We start from the raw sequence: 20,885 nt of genomic DNA, 5'->3' as shown, positions 1-20,885 counted from the left end.
TTTTGACTCAAGAGTTTCAGAGGTTTCAGTCTACAGCCCAAAACCAAAAGGCCAACCAGGAGTAAACCGTGGAGGAGGCCTGTTCACATCATGGTGGCTAAGAAGCAAAAAAATAAAAATAATGAACCAGGGCCCCAATATCCCTTCTAAGACATGCCCCCAGTGACCTAACTTCCTCCTACTAGGCCCCATCTCTTAAGGTTCCACTACCTAATATGTTGACCAGGATTTCAACACATGGATCTTTGGGGAATACTTATCCAAATTATAGCAATGTTCTTTAAAATAATGTGGGAATCAGAGCACTTGGAGAGAGTCTTAAGAGGTCATTTGGTTCATTCCCTGGCTTCTTGTAGGTAAATTCTTAAATAGTACAAAACTAGTATTTTTCAGGATTAATAAACCTAGATTCTTATGGGGGCCAGTCTAGAAATGTATGAATCAGAAAGAATACAGGATAGTATTTACAACATGTGTATATGCTCCAAACAAACAGGCTGGGATTGAGCTCAGTAGTAGAGCACGTGATTACCATTCATAAGGCCCTGGGTTCAATCCCCAATACTAAGAAACAAAAACAAAATCATAAACGAACCCTATGTTAAGAAAATATCATCTGAGGGTCAAATTTGTCCTTCAGATCATCAGCTTGTGGCCCTTGGATCTATCTTCAAAGCTTCTATGGTGTGGTATCTCCAGATGTCTCTTTGGAACTTCCTTGTTATAGTCATTATCATCAAGAAGTTCTGCTTTAGTTGGATGTGTATACCTAATGTGTGTAATCCCAGCTACTCGGGAGGCTGAGGCAGTAGGATCACAAGTTTGAGGCCAGTCTCAGTAACTTAGTGTGACCCTATCTCAAAATAAAAAGGGCTGGATAGCTAGGTGTGGTGGCACACGCCTGTAATCCTATTGATTTTTGGAGGCTGAGGGACGATTGTGACTTCAAAGCCAGCCTTAGGAACAATGAGGCACTAAAGCAACTCAGTGAAACCCTCTCTCTAAATAAAAGTAGTGCTGGAGATGTGACTCAGTGGTCAAGAGCCCCTGACTTCAATCCCTGGTCCTCGTCCCCGAAACAAAAAAGTCGGGACTGCAATGTAGCTCCCTGGTAGAGCACCCGAGAGTTCAATCCCTAGTACCCCTCCCCCCTGCAAGGTTCTTTTAAGTCTAATTAAATACTTAATTGAGCTTTTTAAAATTGAACGTTTGAGAGATAGCAGTTGCATGGTGAATCTCATAGACTGTAGGCTGTGTGTGTTTGAATTCCATTTCCACTATTTACTAGTGATCTTGGAAGAATTGCTTGACCTCTCTGTGGTTCAGTTTTCCTCCTCTGTAAAACAATACTACCTGCTCAGGGAGCTGCTGTGAGGAGTTAGTGAATAAGAATATTTAAAGCACTTTAAAACAGAGGCTGATATACATGGTTAAACGCCGTATGATTGTATTCCACTAATACTAACCGGATAGCCAGAAGGTATTTTTTTCTCACATCCACACAGATCATGATCCTGGCAAAAGAGATATGAGAGAGGTGTGAGAATTTTTTTTTTTTTTTCTAGACTTGGAGGAAATGTCCATTCCTAACCCAGAAAGCTAATTAATCTGCCTTTCTCACATGATGAAAGTTTTTGTTTGTTCTCATCCCCATTCCTCTGTCAGATTTCACAGCTTTCATCAAGATTTCCGTAGTTCTTAGGAGTTGAATATGTTGACTATATATGATCCTATTCAAGTTATTTAGTGTCTTTGAGCTTAAGTTTCCACCTTTGTAAAATGAAGATAATTGTAGGACTTCCTTTACAGGGTTGTTGTGTGGTTCAGTGAATTAGTACATGCACTGCGTTAGAACTGCACCTACCACATGGTGCAACAGTAGTTGGTTGTGGTGTGCAGTCCCCTCCCCCATACTGGGGATTGAATAGGGGTGGTCTGTTACGAGCTACATCCCTAGCCCTTTTTATTTTTTATTTTGAGACAGGGTTTTGCTAAGTTGCTGAGACTTGAATTTATAATCCTCCTTCCTTAGCCTCCCGGGTTACTGGGATTACAGGTATGTGCCAATATGCCCAGCATGCGTTCTGTTTAAATAGCCATGTTCTTCAATTGCGTATTCTGTCATGTCACTGGGATCTAATTTTCTTGCCAACAGTACTCTTTGGAGTTTTTTCTTCCCTTACTCACTGCAAGTGTTTTTATTAAGGCCACCAGTGATCTTTTTTTAAAAAAAATATTTATTTTTTAGTTGTAGATGGATACAATATCTTTATTTTATTTTATGTGGTGCTGAGAATTGAACCCAGGGCCTCACATGTGCTAGGCGAGCGCTCTACCATTGAGCCACAACCCCAGCCCCACCAGTGATCTTTTTTTTTCCAAATCTATTATACTGCTTGTTCTGTAATACTTTAAATAATCAAGGTAATCTTGCAACCAGGGGTTCAGGGGCAGGGGGCTGCAAGTGGCTTTGGGAGGAAGAATGGGAGACAGAAATGTGGAAGAAAGGAATGGTGAGAAGGAGGGAGAAAAGATAAAGAAGGAGAGAAGTAGGTAAGAGAGAATGGTCTAACTTTGGAGTAGTGATGGCAGGATTCTGCAAAGGTTAGGTGTGGATTAAATGTGTGGGACATGGAGTTGGCAGTTAAAAGAGAAGTCATTTCTGGCTGGGGATAGAGTGATAGAGGCTGACTTAGCATTTGCAAGGCCCTGGGTTCAATCACATTTAAAAGGAGAGAGAGAGGGAAATAATTTAGAAAAAGTATTAGTATTGATATTGTTGAAAGGAATCAAGGAAGTAGAATGATTAGGAGTGGTAAAGCATGCATCAAAATATTTTTTTAAGGTAAGGAAGACATCAGTATTTAATGCAAAAGAGGAAACAACTGATTTATTCCTTTAGGAAAGAATGAAGATACTGAGAGGTAGAGGCAGGTTTGTCAGGAACACACTTGAGCCAACAGTGAAGTTAACACCCACCAAGAGGGTTTATTGTTTCATTCATTTCAAGGATTTCTGTTTGTTTGGTTTCTTTTTTTTTGAAATTCAATCTCCTTTTGCTTACTGTACTTGCTTATGTAGCTCTTTATCGAAATGATCTTTTGCTGCTGTATTTGCTCTCTTATATCATCCTTTAATTCACAGAACATTTTAATTATATACATTCTGAACTCCTTCTCTGTCATTTCTTCTGTTATGCTAGCCATGGATTCTTGGTTTGCTTGGGGCACTTTCTTCCCTTATTTTTTCATGTTGTTCATGTGTTTTCCCTTCTAGCACTGCAGATCCAAGGTGTTAGTTTTTACCCTATAAGCTTATAGTGTCCCTGCAGGGTTCCAATACCTCTCCTTTAGGGGGAAGAACAATATTAATAGATCCAAAAAGAAACAATATACAGTCTTAAACCAAATAGCCGCTATTAAGATGTTTACGGTTTTTGTCACAAGATATCTACAACATAAACAGTAGGTTTGCAATAGGGTCTACAGTTTCTGATGGTGGACCAAAAACCCAGATGAGGTGTCGGATGAGAAACTGAGGGGGTAGGAGGTGAGGATATAGAGTTAGTAGATCTTAGGAATGTTGAAAGAGGAATTTAAAGAAGTTGGTTAGTAGCAGGAGAAGAGAGACAAAGTGATTTGGGGGAGACAAGTAAGTGGGAAGACAGTAGACTACAGAAAACAAACATAAAAATTAAGAAAAATAAAAAGTGTAAAAATAGGAGGTGAAAGAATATACAACACCACTGTAAATACTGTTCAAACATCCCAGTCCTCAGTAGCCTAATTCATGAAAAATACTTGGTTTCACAAACGTTGGGGATGTGAGGGCAGGAGAGGGTGGGGGGAGGGAGGGGAAATCTCAAGGAAGATTCAAGTCTTGTTTTTGTTGGAGATTAGTGTCTTTCCTGCTTCCATTCTCATCCAATGGGTGGTGTTTTCTGTTGTTTGCTTGTATCTCCATCCTCAGGATGGTGAAGGTTATTTGGGTGGGAAGGTTGGTCTTGTGGATGGAGCTCCTGGAGGTGGGGTATAGCACTTGTCTTCCCTGATGGGACACTGCACCCCAAGGTTCTCCTTTGGGGCCTACTTGTGTGATGTGGGCACCTGGTCTTATCTCCTTATATCCCCTGTGGACCTCACAATTCCTGGTCCAAAGACAGTGACTGTAAAGAGGGTATGGAGTTAATAGTGATACCAGGGATGGTGCAGTTTACATCTATTCAGTAATGAAAATGATAGACCTTCTGCTGAGGGGAACAGAGTAGTGCTTTGGAGCTTGAGGCAGAGATGATGGAGAATAGGTATTGTGGGGGAGTTTACTAGGAATCAACAGAGATGAATAGAAGAATTGTTAGGCACCATCTAGGATACATTTGGTGTTGGATGGAATGAATTTGTGGTGGGCCATGGTTTTTTCTGTTAAATGTTTTCTTCTAGCAGTGCTTTGTAGGAACAAAGAAAGTGAAAATTAGAGTTGTTCAGGGTTATATGTTAACAGAGCAGGCAGGATGGAAAGTGAAGGGGCCCAGAGTTCAGGATGGTGATAATGGAAAATTTGAAGGGCTGACTGTGGAACATTGAGAACCATGTATAGATTAATTAACTGCTAAACACAGGTTCATGAGTGAGCCCAGGCAAAACCAGTTGAGAAACCACCTAGCCAACTCACAACTGTGAAAAATAATAAAGCGTTGTTTATGAAGCTAATTATATTTTGGGCAGCTTGTTATTCAGTAATAGAAGACTGCAGTGCTCTGCCTCTGTTGACTAAGCATGGCAGGAAACCTGAGGCAAGACAGCTGGATACAAAAAGAGAAAGAGGTAGGTCCTAGGGAAACTTGGAGGGGTAGAGAATAATGGAGAGGGATTCTAGAGGGGCACACAGAAAAAATGCAAAAATACAGTTCATCCAATTAAGTTCAGGCTGTAGAATGTGAGAGAAAGGCCAGGGCTTGGTGTCCTGAGATGTGGGGCCCTGTGGAGGCAAGTAGTGTTGAGTGAATGACAAATCTTGGCTTCTTTTTTCTTTCCCATTCACTCTCAGCAAAGATCTTGCCTTGTACTACTTAGAAGAAAGAGTCTCTGTGGGAATTTCCTAATCATTCCATTTCTAAACCACAAATGAATACAGATAGGAATTGTATGATAACAATTTGAAGGCAACAGATAAGTCATGTCTCTTCATTTTTATAAGCCCAATCAAAACTTATTCCCCCACTTGCCAAGACCAGTAAAAAGTTCAATATTAATTAATAGATTTTGTGCCTCCTTCTCTTCTTTTCCTGTATTGCACTGGGATGCCAAGGCCAGTGCAGCATGTCTTGAGGAGAAATGGGAGAAAGGAAAACTATTGTACTGATGAGATCTTAGGCCAGAAACAGAGACAGCACAGGGGACCTCACTGAAGCTTCTAGAGCATACGTGAAGATATTTCCTTCTTGCAGGAGAAGGGGAACCTTGGTCAATAGAGAAAGGAAAAAAAAAAAAAAAGATGGCAGACCCTAGTGGGTCAGTGTCTTGGTGGACAGAAAAAGGTCTTGAGAGAATTGTATTGTTCTTCAGCTTATTGTGGGCTCATCAGCAAAAGGATTTTGCCTTTTCCCCCTTATATCAGTCAGGCCTTTTTGTTTTCAGACTAGAGAGAAAGAAGATAGTGTTTTCTGTGGTCCACCTAGGCAAAGATAGCCACTCTTGCTAGATTAGCTCATAAGAGAAGAAGATAGCAACAAATTCTTTTTTAAAAAAGTGTTTTTTAAAAATTGATGCATAATCCAATATAATAGTTGGATTAATTGTGACATATTTGTTCATATACATAATTGGATCAATTTCATTCTACAGTACCTCCTGTTGACTTCCCCTCCTCCCTCCCTGATTCCTTTCCTCTACCCTGTTGTCTTCCCTTCTGTTTTCACAAGATCCTTTTCTTTTAATTTCTTTTCTCTTCATTCCTTCTGTCCTTCTTTTCTTTCCTCCCTCTAGTTTTTCATATGAGAGAAAAAATATGACCCTTGACTTTCCAGTCTGGCTTATATGGCTTAATGTAATGCTCTCCAGTTCTGTCCGTTTTCCTGCAAATGACATAATTGCATTTTTCTTTATGGCTGAGTGAAACTCCATTATATATATCACATTTTCTTTATTCATTCATCAGTTGATGGACACCTAGACTGATTCCATAACTTGGCCATAGTATGTTGACTTTAATTCTCTTGGATAAACATTGAAAGTGGTATAGCTGGGTCACATGGTAGTTTCATTCCTAGTTTTTTAAGGAACCCCATACTGATTTCCATAGTGGTTGTACTAGTTACAACCACTATCCCACCAAAAGTGTGTAAAAATGTCTTTTCCCTCACATACTCACAAGCATTTATTGTTATTTGTATTCTTCTTTTTTGGTACTGGGGATTGAAGTCAAGGGCACACGACCACTGAGCCACATCCCCAGCTCTATGTTATATTTTATTTAGAGACAGGGTCTCACTGAGTTGCTTAGTGCTTTGCTTTTGCTGAGGCTGGCTTTGAACTTGTGATCCTCCTGCTTCAGCCTGCTGAGCCGCTGGGATTACAGGTTTGCACCACCATTTGTATTCTTGATGACTCTCATTCGAATTGGAGTGAGATGGAATCTCAGTCTAGTTTTGATTTGTATTTCCCAGATTGCTAAACATGTTAAATATTTTTTTTTTCATATATTTTCTGGCCATTTGGACTTCTTTTGAGAAATATGTTTAATTCATTTACCCATTTATTACTTGGATTTTTTTATGTTGATTTGAATTCTTTATATATTCCAGATATTAATCCTTTGTCAGAAGAGTAACTGGCAAAGATTTTCTCCCATTCTCTAGGCTCTTTCTTTATACTCTTATTTCTTTTTCTGTGCAAAATCTTTAATTTGAGGCCATCCCATCTCAATTATTGGTATTAGTTCCTGAACTTGAGGGGTTCTATTGAGAAAGTCATTGCCTGCATTTGTATGTTGGAGTATTGGCCTTTTTTTTTTCCCCCTAACAGTGGCAAAGTTTTTTATTTAATTCCTAGGTGTTTGATCCACTCTGAGTTGGCTTTTATGTAGAGTAAGAGATAGGGATCTACTTTCATTCTTTTATATATGGATATCCAGTTTTGCCAGGACCATTTGTTGGAAAGGGTGTTGTTTTTTTTTTTTTTTTCTCTGTATGTTTTTGGTACCTTTGGGTGATGGGTTCTTTAAAGAGAGGCAGAAGAAGGGAGACTGAATTTTCGTAAGATTATAAGGAAGACCCTGCCATCTCTCTCCTGTAGCAACTTGCAGGTTGCAGGTCTTAGGATGGGGGTGGCCTTGTGGACACCCAACACTAAGCACCTGGCCCAGACCTTGCCCTTCCTCAGTGAGACCACTCACTCTGTGAATTGCCTCCTGTGCACTGGCTTATTCTCACTAGTATTAAGACATGCTCACATCTCTCAGGTCCTAAAGTTTTAAAATATCTTCCTTGGCATGACACTCCCAGGTCAGTGACAAAGGACCTCATCATGGTGGGCATAGCAGGGGACATGAGCTTAATCTTATGGGTGTCAGTTACCCTTGCCCTCAGAGTTCTGCAGTGATAGACCCAGATGGATGCTTGCACAAAAAATGGTAGCGTTGCAGAAAGCAATATTGAGCTTAGGGAATCATCTGCTTTTATAGCAAGCAGTAAACAGGCCTGCTGTTTATACTGGCAGGAAGATGTCATCTTATCCCTCACGGTTGCTCATAGCAAATAAAACTCTGAAACATGGTCAGAGCTTGGAAGCCAGCAAGAATGTGCATATTGGAGCTATAGCAAAGGAAGGGGAATAAGCAGGGAGGGTGTTGGATATCATGAAGATAGATGTAAGGTCAGTGGGATAAAAAAAGGAGATTGGGAAAAGAAAAGGGAGGGTATGAGGAATGAATTTGACAAAATTATACTGTGTGCATGTATAACTCTATGACAGTGAATTCCACCTTTATGCATATTTGTAAAGCACTAATTAAGAATAAATAGATCAATAAATGGAAGGTAGACCAATAGTACAGAGGAAGAGGAGTAGGGAGAAGAAGGAGGGGAAGGAAAGTGGGGAAACCAGGGACTGAAATAGAGTAAATTAAATCCCATGCATGTATGGTTATGTCCAAATGAACTCAACTATTATGTTCAACTATAATGCACTAATAGAAGCAAAAATATATATGCATGTTTAGAAATTCAACATATCCAGAATGGAACTTTTCACCTCCCTCTTTCCTAAATTTGTTTCTCACCTTTTTTCTAACTCATTACCAATTCACCCTTACCTCTTTTATGATCTTCTTCCCTTCTTATATTCAGTAGTTCATGAGGTTTGATGGATTTCTACTATCTGGGCTTTTAATTTACTCTTCTTGTCCTTCATTACTGCCCTTTGGTCAGACCAACTGTACTTGTCTTTCTTGGTTATGGCAGCAGTTTTATGTCTTGCAACTAGGATATTCATCTTATTTTATTAAGTTATTTAAGATTTATTTATTCATTTGCTTGAAATTCAGAAGGTTCAAAAGGTAAATATACTGTAAAGCTTCCTCCAGCCTTTGTTTTGCCACTAACTCTCCCCAAGGCATTACCTATTTTCCAGGTAATGTTACTTACTCCTTGTGCAGACTGCCAGACTGGAGATACATTTCTTCTTTCCTTTGTTTTTCTTTTAAATAGTAATGGGATTGGGCATGTAGCTCTATGGGAAAGCACTTGCCTAGCATGTGTGAGCCCCTGAGCTCCATCTCTAACCTAGAGAAAAACCCTACAAATGGTAACAAATTTTTTTTGCACTTCACCCTGTTTACATAATAATGTATCTGGGGCATCATTTCAAGTCTGAATATAAAGAATATCTTTTGTTTTAAGAATGTTATCCCATTGTATAGATAAAACATAATTTATTTAATCAGCCTATTATTGGACATTTGGTTTGTTTTAGCCTATAAAAATAATTACAAATAATGCTGTAGTGAAAAACTTTGAACATACATCATTTCTCACATGTATGACTATGTCATTACTTCAGTCTAATCATGTCACCATGCTACTTAAAAATCCTTCAGTGTTACTCTGTAGCATTAGAAATTAAACTCTTTAGCATGGTTTTCAAGGTCCCATGTAATCTGGCCACTCGTCAGGACTCTAATTTACTTTTTTTTTTTTTGGTTCTAGGTGGACACAATATTTATAATTTTATTTGGTGCTAAGGATCAAACACAGTGCTTCATGCATGCTAGGCGAGCACTTGACTAGTGAGCCACAACCCCAGCCCTGGTTTACTTTCTTGTTCTTTCCTGTCTTAAACCTTATATTCCAGTTACGCTGAACTTCTTTTGATCCTTGAATGGCAAGTGATCTCCGTGAACTTAGGGCCTGAAGTATGCTGTCTCCTTTGCTTGAAACATTTCTTTTCCTATGTATGCTTTTAAGTAGTTCAAAAGTCAATTCTGATGGAAGCTACTCCTGGGATCTACAATTCCAGTCTAGGTTAGGGGCCTTCTCTGTATCCCCATGATACCTTTTACCAACCACTGCCCTTTGCCCAGTTTTTTTTTATTATTATTATAATAATTGCCTGTTTGTCAGTTTTCTCCATTAGAACATAAATTCCATGAGAGAAAGGATAATTTTTATCTTATTCATTTCTGTATCCCTAGTACCTAACCTAGTCTCTGGCACATAGTAGGTACTCTTATTCATTATGTTGAATGAGTATGATCTGGAATTACTAAAAATGCATTTTAACTTTAATGTTGCTACTTGCTAGCTATGTAACCATGGTTAAATCATTTATACTTAATTTTAATCTCTTTATCTGTAAATTGAGATAATATTCCTAGATACCTAGGATGGAGAAGAAGTGAATGAAGATCAGGTAAGATGGTATATGTGAAAGTACTTTCCAAATATTATACAAATCAGATATTAAGAAAATATTGTAGCTTAGTGGTAGAGTGCTTGCCTAGCATGTGTGAGGCACTGGGTTTGATTCTCAGCACCACATATAAATAAATAAATAAAATAAAGGTCCATCAACAACTAAAAGAATGTTTAGAAAAAGAGAAAATATTAGTTGTTAAAATACAGAAATTTGTGTTATAATCTCATATATAGTACTTAACTTGCATATAGAACGGCCATGTTGAGTTCACTATATGAATATATTAGAAATAAATATATTATAAAGAAATCACAGTCCAGTGTACAAAAAGCATTAAAAACAATTTAAATTAAAAAAAATTATCAAAATTTTTAGTTGACATAGAGCCAGATACAGTAGTATGTACTTGTATTTCCAGCTACTCAGGAGACTGAAGCAGGAGGATCACTTGAGGAGTTCAAGACCAGCCTATGCAACAAAGCTAGGCTTTATCTTAAATTAAAAAAAAAAAATTTGTTGTTGTTGTTGTGCTGGGGATTGAACCTAGGGCCTTGTGCATGCAAGGCAAACACTCTACTGACTGAGCTATATCCCCAGCCCCACAAAAAACAAATTTTAATTGACAAATAATAATTAAACATATTTATAGGATACAGTGTGATATTTCAACACACGTGTACAATGTGTAGTGATCAGATGGAGGTAATTCGTATATATACAACTTCAAATATCACTTTTTTGTGTTGGGAACATTTAGAACCCTCTCTAGTAGCTGTTTGGAAATATATAATCAATTATTATCAACTGTAGTTACACTACTTAGAAATTTTATTCCACTCCTTCCATGGACAATTAAAATATTGTTTGAAGTTTCTCAGAGAGGCATAAGGGGGAATGTTGTTACACAGTATGATGTTATTATAATTTTCTCTTTATCGCTCTTCTCAAAGTCTAGTTCAGGATGGCAGCTATTCCCTAGAAAAGCACTATTCAAAAGGAGTATTACACATTGAATTTTAAAATTGCTAATAGCAATTTAAAAAAAAAGTAAAAAAAGAAATAGGCACAGTTAATTTAACAGTATGTCTAGTTTAACCTAATAGGTTTAAGATTTGAATGTCTAAAATGTCATTTTAATATTGTAATCACTATTAAATATTAATAAAATATTTTACACTGTCTTTTTATACTGTGGGAGACCAACCTTGCACGTGACTGAGTTAACTCCCCTGTGTGATGTGGCATCAGGCACCCATGCTGCTAGACTGCCCTGCTCTTCTAGGGTTGAGTGTCTGTGTCTTTGTGCCTGGGCGTGCCTTCCTACATCCCCATGGGTGGAGTTACTCTGTTCCTTTGTAATATAACCCCTTGCCCTGTTTAGGACAGAATGTTTCATGAAAGTGCTTTGTGTGTGTCCCCTTTTCTTACTGTGCCCTTAGGTGTGGTCTACCTAGATGTCAGTTAACCTCTGTCAGTGGACATCAAGAAGATAGACTCAGCCCCCCTGAAATCTGACCTCTTGCCTCATTTGAATAGCTTCATGTGCTCTCTCTCTCTCTTCCTGCGGACCCTTAAGGTCAGAGGAGCTGTCACAGAGACCCCAGAGAAAAAAATATTTGTGTCTCTTGTGTGGTTATTTTGTGCAGCCCAGTCAGCGGAGTTCAACTGGAGTGACCCGTGTGCCTTTTAGAAACCCGGTATTATATTATCTTTGAAATCTGTGCACATTTTCTACTTCTGGTACATCTCACTTTGGACTAGTAACATTTCAAATGCTAAATAGCCAGATACAGTTTAGTGGCTAGTATATTGGAAAGCACAGGCCTAGAACTTTTTTTCTTTCTTTTTTTTTTTAAATGTTTATTTTTTAGCTTTAGGTGGACACAATATCTTTATTTTATTTTTTTATGTGGTTCTGAGGATCGAACCTAGTGCCTCATGCATGCCAGGCGAGCGTGCTACTACTTGAGCCATATCCCCAGCCCCTAGAACTTTTTTCTTCCATTTACCTCTTTCAAAATTCTTGCCTGCAAGGCCTATCAGGTCTCTTTCCTACCTACCTTTCCTGTCCTCCCTTTTGTTGTAAGTTAACACAGCTTTAGCTTGTCCCTCTGACTCTGAAGTTTTAAGCAGTTCTGTAAGTCAATGTGCTAAGAGGCCTAGAATGTTGTAAAGGGGAAAGTCTATCTTTACAAAAATCACATTTTTTTTTGTCCCTGCCTCATTATCTATGTTTTATCATGTATACAGTGGCCAGTCTGAAGTTTCACATAGCATATTTACTTCATTGCTGTTGTCAATTTTCACAGAACACCTCTAGGGATGTATTGAGAGAAAGTGTAATCTTAGAAATATTTTTAGTTTCCAGTAATACTATCATGTTCAGATTCTGCTTAGGTTTGGGATATAGACATAAAAAATAACACAAAAACTATGACTATAGTTACTCATAGGAGGTATGAAATACAGTTGACCTTTATGTTTTGTTTTACTTTCATTTATTATGAAGGAAAATATTAATGAAAATAATCCTGTCTTCCATAGTTATTGACTTTAGGTTTTTCTGTTAAGTTTGTAGTCATTCTGCAACCTCTTGAAGAATACAAAAATTCTTACTTAAAATGTTTTCCCAGTAAAATAGGGAGTAAATAAAATTCCACTAAATTTATCCAGAATGATAAAGAAATATTCTATTTAAGGGAAATTGTGTTAAGTTAGTATTCAAATACTATGACCTTAATTTTAATAATTTTTAGTGGAAGTTATTTAATTTGAATATAAATTCTGATCTTTATAACCAGAGATCATTAAATAGAATTTATACTTTTCTTAGATTATTTGTTGAACTGAATTACATTGTATACAACAATGTAGGGGAGGGGAAAAGGAGTAATTTTTTGCATGGCTACTCTCCCAAGAGCTGTGCTTCATGTTATAGTAGATATATGTACATATATGGTAGATTATATATACTATATTGTATGTATTATATAATATGTATTACATATATGGTTGTATAGTATTATATTTGATTCTTAGTGTGTCTTCAGTTCAGTTCTAAGTGTTTGGAAAAAGATGCAGTGTTCTACTTACTAGGAGATGTAATCAGGTACCCACCTGCTCTGGCAGGTTGTAGAACTAGGATTTGGCCCCTGGCAGTGTGGCACTACAGACCCTCCTTTAAAATACTCCTCCATTTTACTCCTATCACTAATGTAAACTTCACCACAAACTTCTGGATGTAGATATCAGCATCCTAATTTTACAGATGTGAAAACTCAGGACCAAGAGTTAAGTAACAATTAAAATCAGCTGGCAAGAGGTGGGCATTTCTTATTCTTGCTCTCCCTCTTTCTCTTTTTATTCCTTTTCTAGGACTTTTTAATTTTGGCCAGTCAGTGAAAACATTTCTTTCATCTCTCTTTGGTTCATTTGTTTGCCTTTTCCTTTCCCCAGAAAATATCTTTTATAACCATGAGTGTTGGGGGCCGCCCTGGATAGGAGCTGTGCCCACACCTTTAAGTCCTGAGTAAAGAGGTACTGGACTGGTATCACACCTATTGCAATGCAAGTGGACTTGCCTCTGCTCAGATTGAAAGGTGCAGCACTGGGAGTTGGTGTTGCCCAACTGGAGTAGGCTGCCTCCTTGTCCCTTTGTAATCCTACCCTTTGCCCTTTTTTGGATAGAATGTTTCATGGAAACTCCCCTAGTGTGTCCCCTATATAAGATAAAGAATTCCTGTGACTCTTTCTCTTTCTATGAACCCCTAGGGTCACAGAGCCATCCCCGGATTTTGAAAAGGTACCTCTGTGTGCTTGTGTGCTTTTTTTTATGGTTTTCTTAAGTTATTGAAGTAGTCAGATTTTGTGAACCCAGCATAGGTTGCCAGCTTGGATGGATGGCAATAAATGAAGGCCCCATTTGAGAGTGATTTGGTTTTCTATGCTACCTATGATCTGGAATCATTGAGATAATTATTTAACTGGGTAATTTATATAATACTTGCCTTTTAAGAGTTTATTCTCAAACTATTGACAGTGGTTTTGTTTTGTTTTGTTTTGTTCTGTTTTTCCCCCAGAGAAATTGGGACAATTATCAGGTCATTAGGATGCTGCCCTAGTGAAGGAGAGCTACATGATCTGCTTGCAGAGGTAGGTGGGGCTGAGGAAATCTTGCCCAATCAACTCTCCTAGGCTCTGACTCCTAACTTTTTTTTTTTGTAATCCTTACTTGAAATTAAAAATTCTTTAAACTACTGAATGTGTTCTTTGAAAATAATAGGGCAGCTGTGTATATCAACCAGCTGACCTAAAAAACTTAAATCATATATTGAAGAAATGACTATTATCAAGTAACATAATTAATCTAATAAAATCCACTTTAATATTATCATCTTTTTAAAATTAGGTGAGGAAAGGCCAGTAGATACAATGTACTGACCATATGCAGAAAGACCAATGACAAATGAAAGGCATATAGTAAATAAATAAATAGAAGCAGAAAAAGAAGCTGAGTTTAAGGAATTTATAATTATTAGAGGAAATTAAAAAAACTTTTAGAACAACAATTAGTAACAGAATAATATTTTTTATATTGACTTTTTTATATATAAATATAAATATATATTTATATTTATATATCCTGACTTTATATTGACCATTATTTGAAATACTGATGTTAAAAAAAAATCACAACAAATTTAAAGATCTTGATTGGTTTTATTTTGTGATCCTAAACTGAGCAACACTTCATTCCATAAAGTAGACTAAGCATATAAACTGAGCAGAGGAGTTGATTTTAAAGAGAAAAGCCAAAGAAAGCAGAAGCAAAGAACAAAGACTATTAGTTATTTTACTTTCTTATAAGGCAGGCAAAGGAAGATAGAACAACAGTAAAATAACTGGTTGATTATCACCAGGTTGTGTGTTTGTGTGTGTGTGTGTGTGTTGTGGGGGTGGGGGGGGTGAGGATTAAAACATTCAGAACTTAATTATTATGCCAATCCAAAATGGTCTATTTGAAATATTTGGTTATTCTCTGTCTCTTGATTGCTGGGAAAAGAAGATAACAATTTAATTTTGGTTTGATGATCTTGAACTTTAGTATGACTCCATTTTGATTTTTAGCTTGGTCTTTTGGAGCCCAATACAGGAGCTTAATCCAAAACCGTAGCCTCCTATAGCTAAGTCTCTGGAGAATTAAGCAACAGATGAGCAACACAAGACCAGAGACCTTCATGTCCTGTTTGGCTTTCCTGTTTTGTTTCTGTTTGGCTTTTTTTTTTTTTTTTTGTCTACTATCTTCCCCTCCCTTCATCCTTCCCTCTTCTTCTTTCTTCTTTTCTTTTCCTTTCCCTTCCTTCCTCCTACCCTTTTTCTTCCTTTGAAACCAGGGGCCCTGTGCATGCTAGGCATGTACTTTATTTATTTTATTAGGGCCAAACCTTCAGCCCTAATCTAATTTTAAGTGCAGCTTTCAGTTCGACAAAGCACAGACCTTAGGGGGATAAAGCTACCTGAGCCACAGCAGGAGAAGAAGCTTTTCAGAATTGCTTATCTAAATTGTGAGTTTTGGCAGAGGCCAGGGATTAATAAAGAGGATAAGATAGAGAGGCAAAGAAGTGAAATTTTATTTACCTTCTTTTTCTGCATACCTAGCACATTCCTTGCTTATTTATTATTTTGTTAAGAGAAGGAATTGTGATCTGGACAAGACAGTTTCTCTATAATAATACTTCAAAATTTGCTTCAAAGTAAATGGAGTAAGTTAAATGGTGAGTGGCATATGTCCTGTAATCCCAGCATCAGGGAGCCTGAGGCAGGAGATTCACAAGTTTGAGGCCAGCCTCAGTGATTTAGCAAGACTGTCTCAAAATAAAAAATAAAAAGGGCAGTGGAGAGCACTGCTGGGTTTAATCCCCCGTCCCACCCCACCCCCTAAAAAAAGAATGATATTTGGGGCTGGGATTGTGCCTCAGCAGTAGAGCCGCTTGCATAGCACCGGCAGGACCCGAGTTCAATCCTCAGCACTACATAAAAATAAAGGCATTGTGTTGTGTCCTTCTACACCTAAAAAAAAAATGCATATATATATATATATATAAAGAATGATATCTAACAAGACATGTTTTTTTTTTTTTTTTAGAATTTAAAAATGATTTTTATTTAAGTATGTTAATTCAGGGACCAATGTTGAAACTAATTTGAAGTAAATTCAAAACATATAAAATATTTATAAAACTTCAGTTCATTTTTATGTTTTGTGAATTCTAAGAATTAGTATTTAGCTACTATAATTTAAATGGGTATAAGCAACTATAATTTAAATGGTAAATAAACCACCCTCCATGCTTCTCCCTCTAGGAGGAAGAAGCATGGCAGGTGGTTTATTTGACATTATATAAAATGAAAATGAAAATGAATCAAGAACAGCACATGATAATATAGTTTTACGTGAATGATAATAATTTTCCATGATTTTTAGTGCTCTAAGTTGAATCATAAGCTACAGTCTGGTTTAATACAACTTTATCTAATTTTATTTTGTTTGTCATCTGCCTACCCAAGTTCTGAAATACAGTACTTTTCTTAAGAAGGCATCTGATTTCTACTTTACAAGACATGTTTTGAGTCCTGGAGAAATATATATAATTAAGTCATGGAAGATTACAAAGATGACACTGTTGCACAGATATTAGCACCTTGGAAAATAGAAAGCAGTATCAAGTTTTCATTAACATTTAAAAATATTCAGTGAGGATATTGAAAATTTTAAGAATGCATTCTTTTTCCATTTTGAGATTCCAAAAAGGTATTTTTACTAAGAGTAGGAGAAAAACAAAGCAAAACATTTTTCCAGTATTGGTATTCACATTAAAAGGAAGAAACGAAAAGAAAAGAAAGATACCTTAAAGTGTTTATCCAAAAAATAAAAAATAAAAGGAATTGGTGTTAGAGAGAGGCAGCCCAGTGCACTAGGGCAGAGTTAGAAATGGGAAGATGAATATATGATGTCATAATAATTGTTGAGTGTTCAGTAGAATAAGCAGAGCAGAAATGAAAAATAACTCTGAAGGTCAGAAAAGGAGAATCTTTAGTAATTTTTAATGTATATTAATGTTTTAATGTATATTATGATTGGCAAGCCATAACACTGGCCAAATTGATTTCTTCCCACCACTTATATTTGTAAATGAATTTTTATGGAACATTGGTTAGATCCATTTATTAACACGTTATCTGTAACTGTTTTCTTATCACAAGGTTGTAGTGTGGACAGAGACTCTGCAGCTTGCAAAACCTGAAATATTTATTATCTGGCTTTTTACAAGAAAAGTTTGCCAAAGTAGAACAAATACTACAGCTAGTATCAGAAGATCTGGATTAAATCTATAGTCTCTGCCTATAACTATGTGCAGAGAGCTGCTTGGTTTTTCAAAACCTAGTTCCACTTTTGACAAAGAAGTATAATAATAATAAATGTTTTTCTGAGGATTAAATTTAATAGCTATAAGAAGTCACCTGTTACTTGGTGGCCATTTGGTGCTTATTTGGGTTTGCTTGCTCTGCAGGTAACTCTCTACCATAAACTGTCTCACTGATTTGGACACTTAGCCACAGTGGATGCTTAGGTCTCAAGTTCTTGTTTTCATTTGTATTTATTTATTTATTTTTTGGTACTGGGGATTGAAACCATGGGTGCTTTCCCACCAAACTACATCTCCAGCCCTTTTTATTTTTTATTTTGAGAAAGTGTCTCACTAAGTTGCTCAGACTGGCCTTAAACTTGTAAATCTCCTCAGCCTCTTGAGTTGCTAGGTTTACAAGTATATGCCACTGCTCTAGTCCAAAGTTTTATTTTGCCTTTACCTTTTTCATAGGCACATCAACATGGCCTTTGAAAATTACGAAATGTTTAAAATAGTTATGGATCAGTAACCTATCTGTGTTCTTCTGTATTTGTATAACACTATAGTTTATTCTAGCTAAATTTTAGTAATGTACTTAAAATAGCTTTCACTATCCTTTTTGAACTTTCCCAAATAAACAAGGGGAAAACACATATTTATAAAATGTCTATAGGAAATTGAAGCTTTTAATAAACATCTAAGGAAACATGTCATATTGCTAAATGTTCTATTTTAATCTATTTGTGTATATGCTTTAAAATTATTCTATAAAAAGTTGAAATCTGTGTTCACTTCCATAGTTGTTGTCCACTTGAATGTTGTGTAGAAACCCACTTCTCTTTTTAATTTCTACACTTTCAACTCTTTGCTTCTCAAAGATCAACTTGAAATCTTATGAAATCTTATGTTGAAATAGATCATTGAAAAAAAATCACTTATTATAGACCATTTAAAAAATCAGTATCATCATCCACGCAATATTCTATATTTAGTTACTTGCTTTTCTTCCTGTTTGTGATATTCTAAAAACTGGCAGCTATGAGAGGAGTCAGTAGAAATCTTGTTGACATACAGTTTACCTAACAGTCCTTCCTTTGATATTAAGTTTCTCAGATCTACAGCATGTGGTAACCAGAAGGACATAATAGCATTTTAATACAAGTAGAAAGGATATTTAGAGGTTTATATTCTTTGAAGTTCAAATCTAAGTGGAATTATGGAGGATTTAAATTAATTTTAAAGGAGAACTAAAAGATTTTGACAAATAAGACCTGTGTAGGTAAAATTATTAACTGAAGCTTAGGAACTAAGCAAGCATTGTGCCTTTTATTGGGGTGACCATCCTCAGCCTCCTGCGCTCTTCCATTCTTGACCTTTCTTGGTTTTAGATGTTAAGAAGCATCCTTGTTGGCTATCCATCTATTTCACTTCTCACTCACTGTTCTATTAAGCATCTCTGCAGTTTCCCTTAGCTCCCTCTTCCACCTTACTGGTCATGATATGAGACCTCTTAGCTTCTGTGGTTTAGCAATTCTCATCTGGTTTCTGTTACCAGGGTTTCAGGGAGTTGGCTGGCAAATCATTACATAGGTATTAACAAATCCAGATTTATGACTGCCTAATCTTGTCAACTCAGGCCTGCGGAGGAGACCATGGCAGAACTTAGTAATGCTATTGCCTTTTTCACCAGCATGTTCATGGGGTTCTTAATGAGCAGTACATTGTCCATTCTACTCTCTTCCCATGGAACATAATCTTCAGGTGGGTTTTCTGACTCATACATGATATATCCATTCTAGCCTGCCCACCTATTAGCTGACCTTTTTATTTTACTCACTGTTTGGCCATCACTTGATTTAGGTCCGTAAGGGCCATCCTGGCAGCAGATTTGCCCTATCTCTTGGTTCCTGGCCAATGTGTTAGGTCCTATGTCCTGAGAAAGGACCTAAAGCATTCTTACTTATCTTGTGTTGTATTCCAGCCTTCTTGGTCAGCTGTGGGTAATTCACTTTCATCCTATCTCAGAGATACTTAGCTAGCTTCTTGCTAATTTCTTTTGCTATTTCAGTGTATAGCCTCATTCTTCCAGTATCAGGCCAGGTTATGCTGGGATTTAACTCACATTTTATCAATCTGTCTGCTGGGAGAGGAGGTGGGGAAGCTCCAGACAAGGGTCCTGGTGAGTCTTCTGCAGTACAGCAGAAGTGCCACCATGTACTTGGGTAAAGGTGCATGTCCAGAGTGTCCAAGAGATCTACCCAACCACCATCCTCAGGGGCCTCCATCTGGATTGCTGCATCCCACATGTCAGCCTGCCAGGGTTTTGCAATAAGGACCTTGACCTTAAATACCTTTGTTGGCTAAGCATTTAAACACCTTTGGATATACTGAATTATTATGTTTTCTATTTCAGGGATGTCAAATCAAAACCCAGGCCAAATCCTTCCCACAGCCTGTTTTGTATAGGCTGAGCTAAGGATGGTTTTAACATTTTTATTTATTTATTTTTTATGTGGTGCTGAGGATCGAACCCAGTGCCTCATGCTTGCGAGGCAAGTGCTCTATCACTGAGCTATAACCAACCCCAGCCCAGTTTTAACATTTATTAAAGTATTCTAAAAACAAACAAGAAAAATATGCAACAAAGATCTTATATCGCCTATAAAGCCTAAAATAATTATATTATCTTTCACAGAAATTTATCCCTCCTGTTTTATATGTTGCATAACTGAGCCTGTTCTTTCACTGCAGGAGATAAGAGTTTCTTTGTAAACTACGGAAGAGTCCTTATGCTTTTCAATCTATCCTTTGTCTGTTGACAGTGGCCCTCCATTTCTCATTATTCCTCAACAGGGCATCAGTGTAAACTACAGCCAACTCTGTTGCTTTGTAGGCACTGTTCTTCCCTTATAGTTCAAATGCTTGAATTGTGGCATCTACAAGGACATTCCTTTTCATGGAATTTTCAGAGGTCACCTTTGCTGAAATCTTTAGCAATCAATTGCCAGAGGCTGTCAGTGGTCTAATTGCCACTTAGGACATCATCCTTTTTAGCTACATAGCAGAGAAAAAACCTGGCTTGGATCTCCATCTCACGCTTGTGTTCTTACACTACTTCTGGCACCACTTGCGATGCTTTGGGTACTGTAAGAAGCAAACAATAAACATGACATGTGCAAGAAATTTATTGGAGAGAATACCCATGAAGGGGATGTCAGAGCCAGTAGAAACTGGGTAAGGTGTCAGAATGCAGGGTGGTCTGATCCCTGTGATGGAGAGATGAAGGAAGGAAGGAAGGTTAGTTAGGAAGAGAGACATCTGGCAGCAGTTCTAGAAAACAAGGCTTAACAGGTAGTCCTCAGTCTGACTTGCCCTGCAGAGGAGTCTTCCTTTGCAGGCATAGGACTTTTTTAGTGTCCCTGCCACACTATTATTGTCTGGGAACAGCCCATGGGAAGTGTGGCTTTGGCTCAAATATGATGTCTGGGGCATCATTCGATTATATTTCCTTCAAGTGGAGATTAAAGAGGTACATTTTCATGGCTGCCATAGCTATCATCAGAAA

At 37.3% G+C, this 20,885-nt stretch overlaps 1 protein-coding gene across 6 annotated transcripts in view; it reads left to right on the top strand.

Moving 5' to 3' along the window:
* Positions 1 to 20,885, top strand: part of Drc8 (dynein regulatory complex subunit 8) — a 123,771-nt gene that overhangs the window by 72,627 nt on the left and 30,259 nt on the right. For all 6 annotated transcript variants that reach the window (XR_013426590.1, XR_013426589.1, XR_013426591.1 and 3 more), the window contains one exon: positions 13,991 to 14,067. Coding sequence is in view for 3 of the 6 variants with exons in the window: in XM_078022952.1 (XP_077879078.1) it covers positions 13,991 to 14,067 (77 nt within the window). In the remaining 3 variants the exon portion in view is untranslated. The remainder of the gene's footprint in view (positions 1 to 13,990; positions 14,068 to 20,885) is intronic.

Source organism: Ictidomys tridecemlineatus, chromosome 10 (genome assembly GCF_052094955.1).
Source record: "Ictidomys tridecemlineatus isolate mIctTri1 chromosome 10, mIctTri1.hap1, whole genome shotgun sequence".
Lineage (NCBI taxonomy): Eukaryota > Metazoa > Chordata > Mammalia > Rodentia > Sciuridae > Ictidomys > Ictidomys tridecemlineatus.
This window is presented reverse-complemented; position numbering and strand designations above follow the sequence as displayed.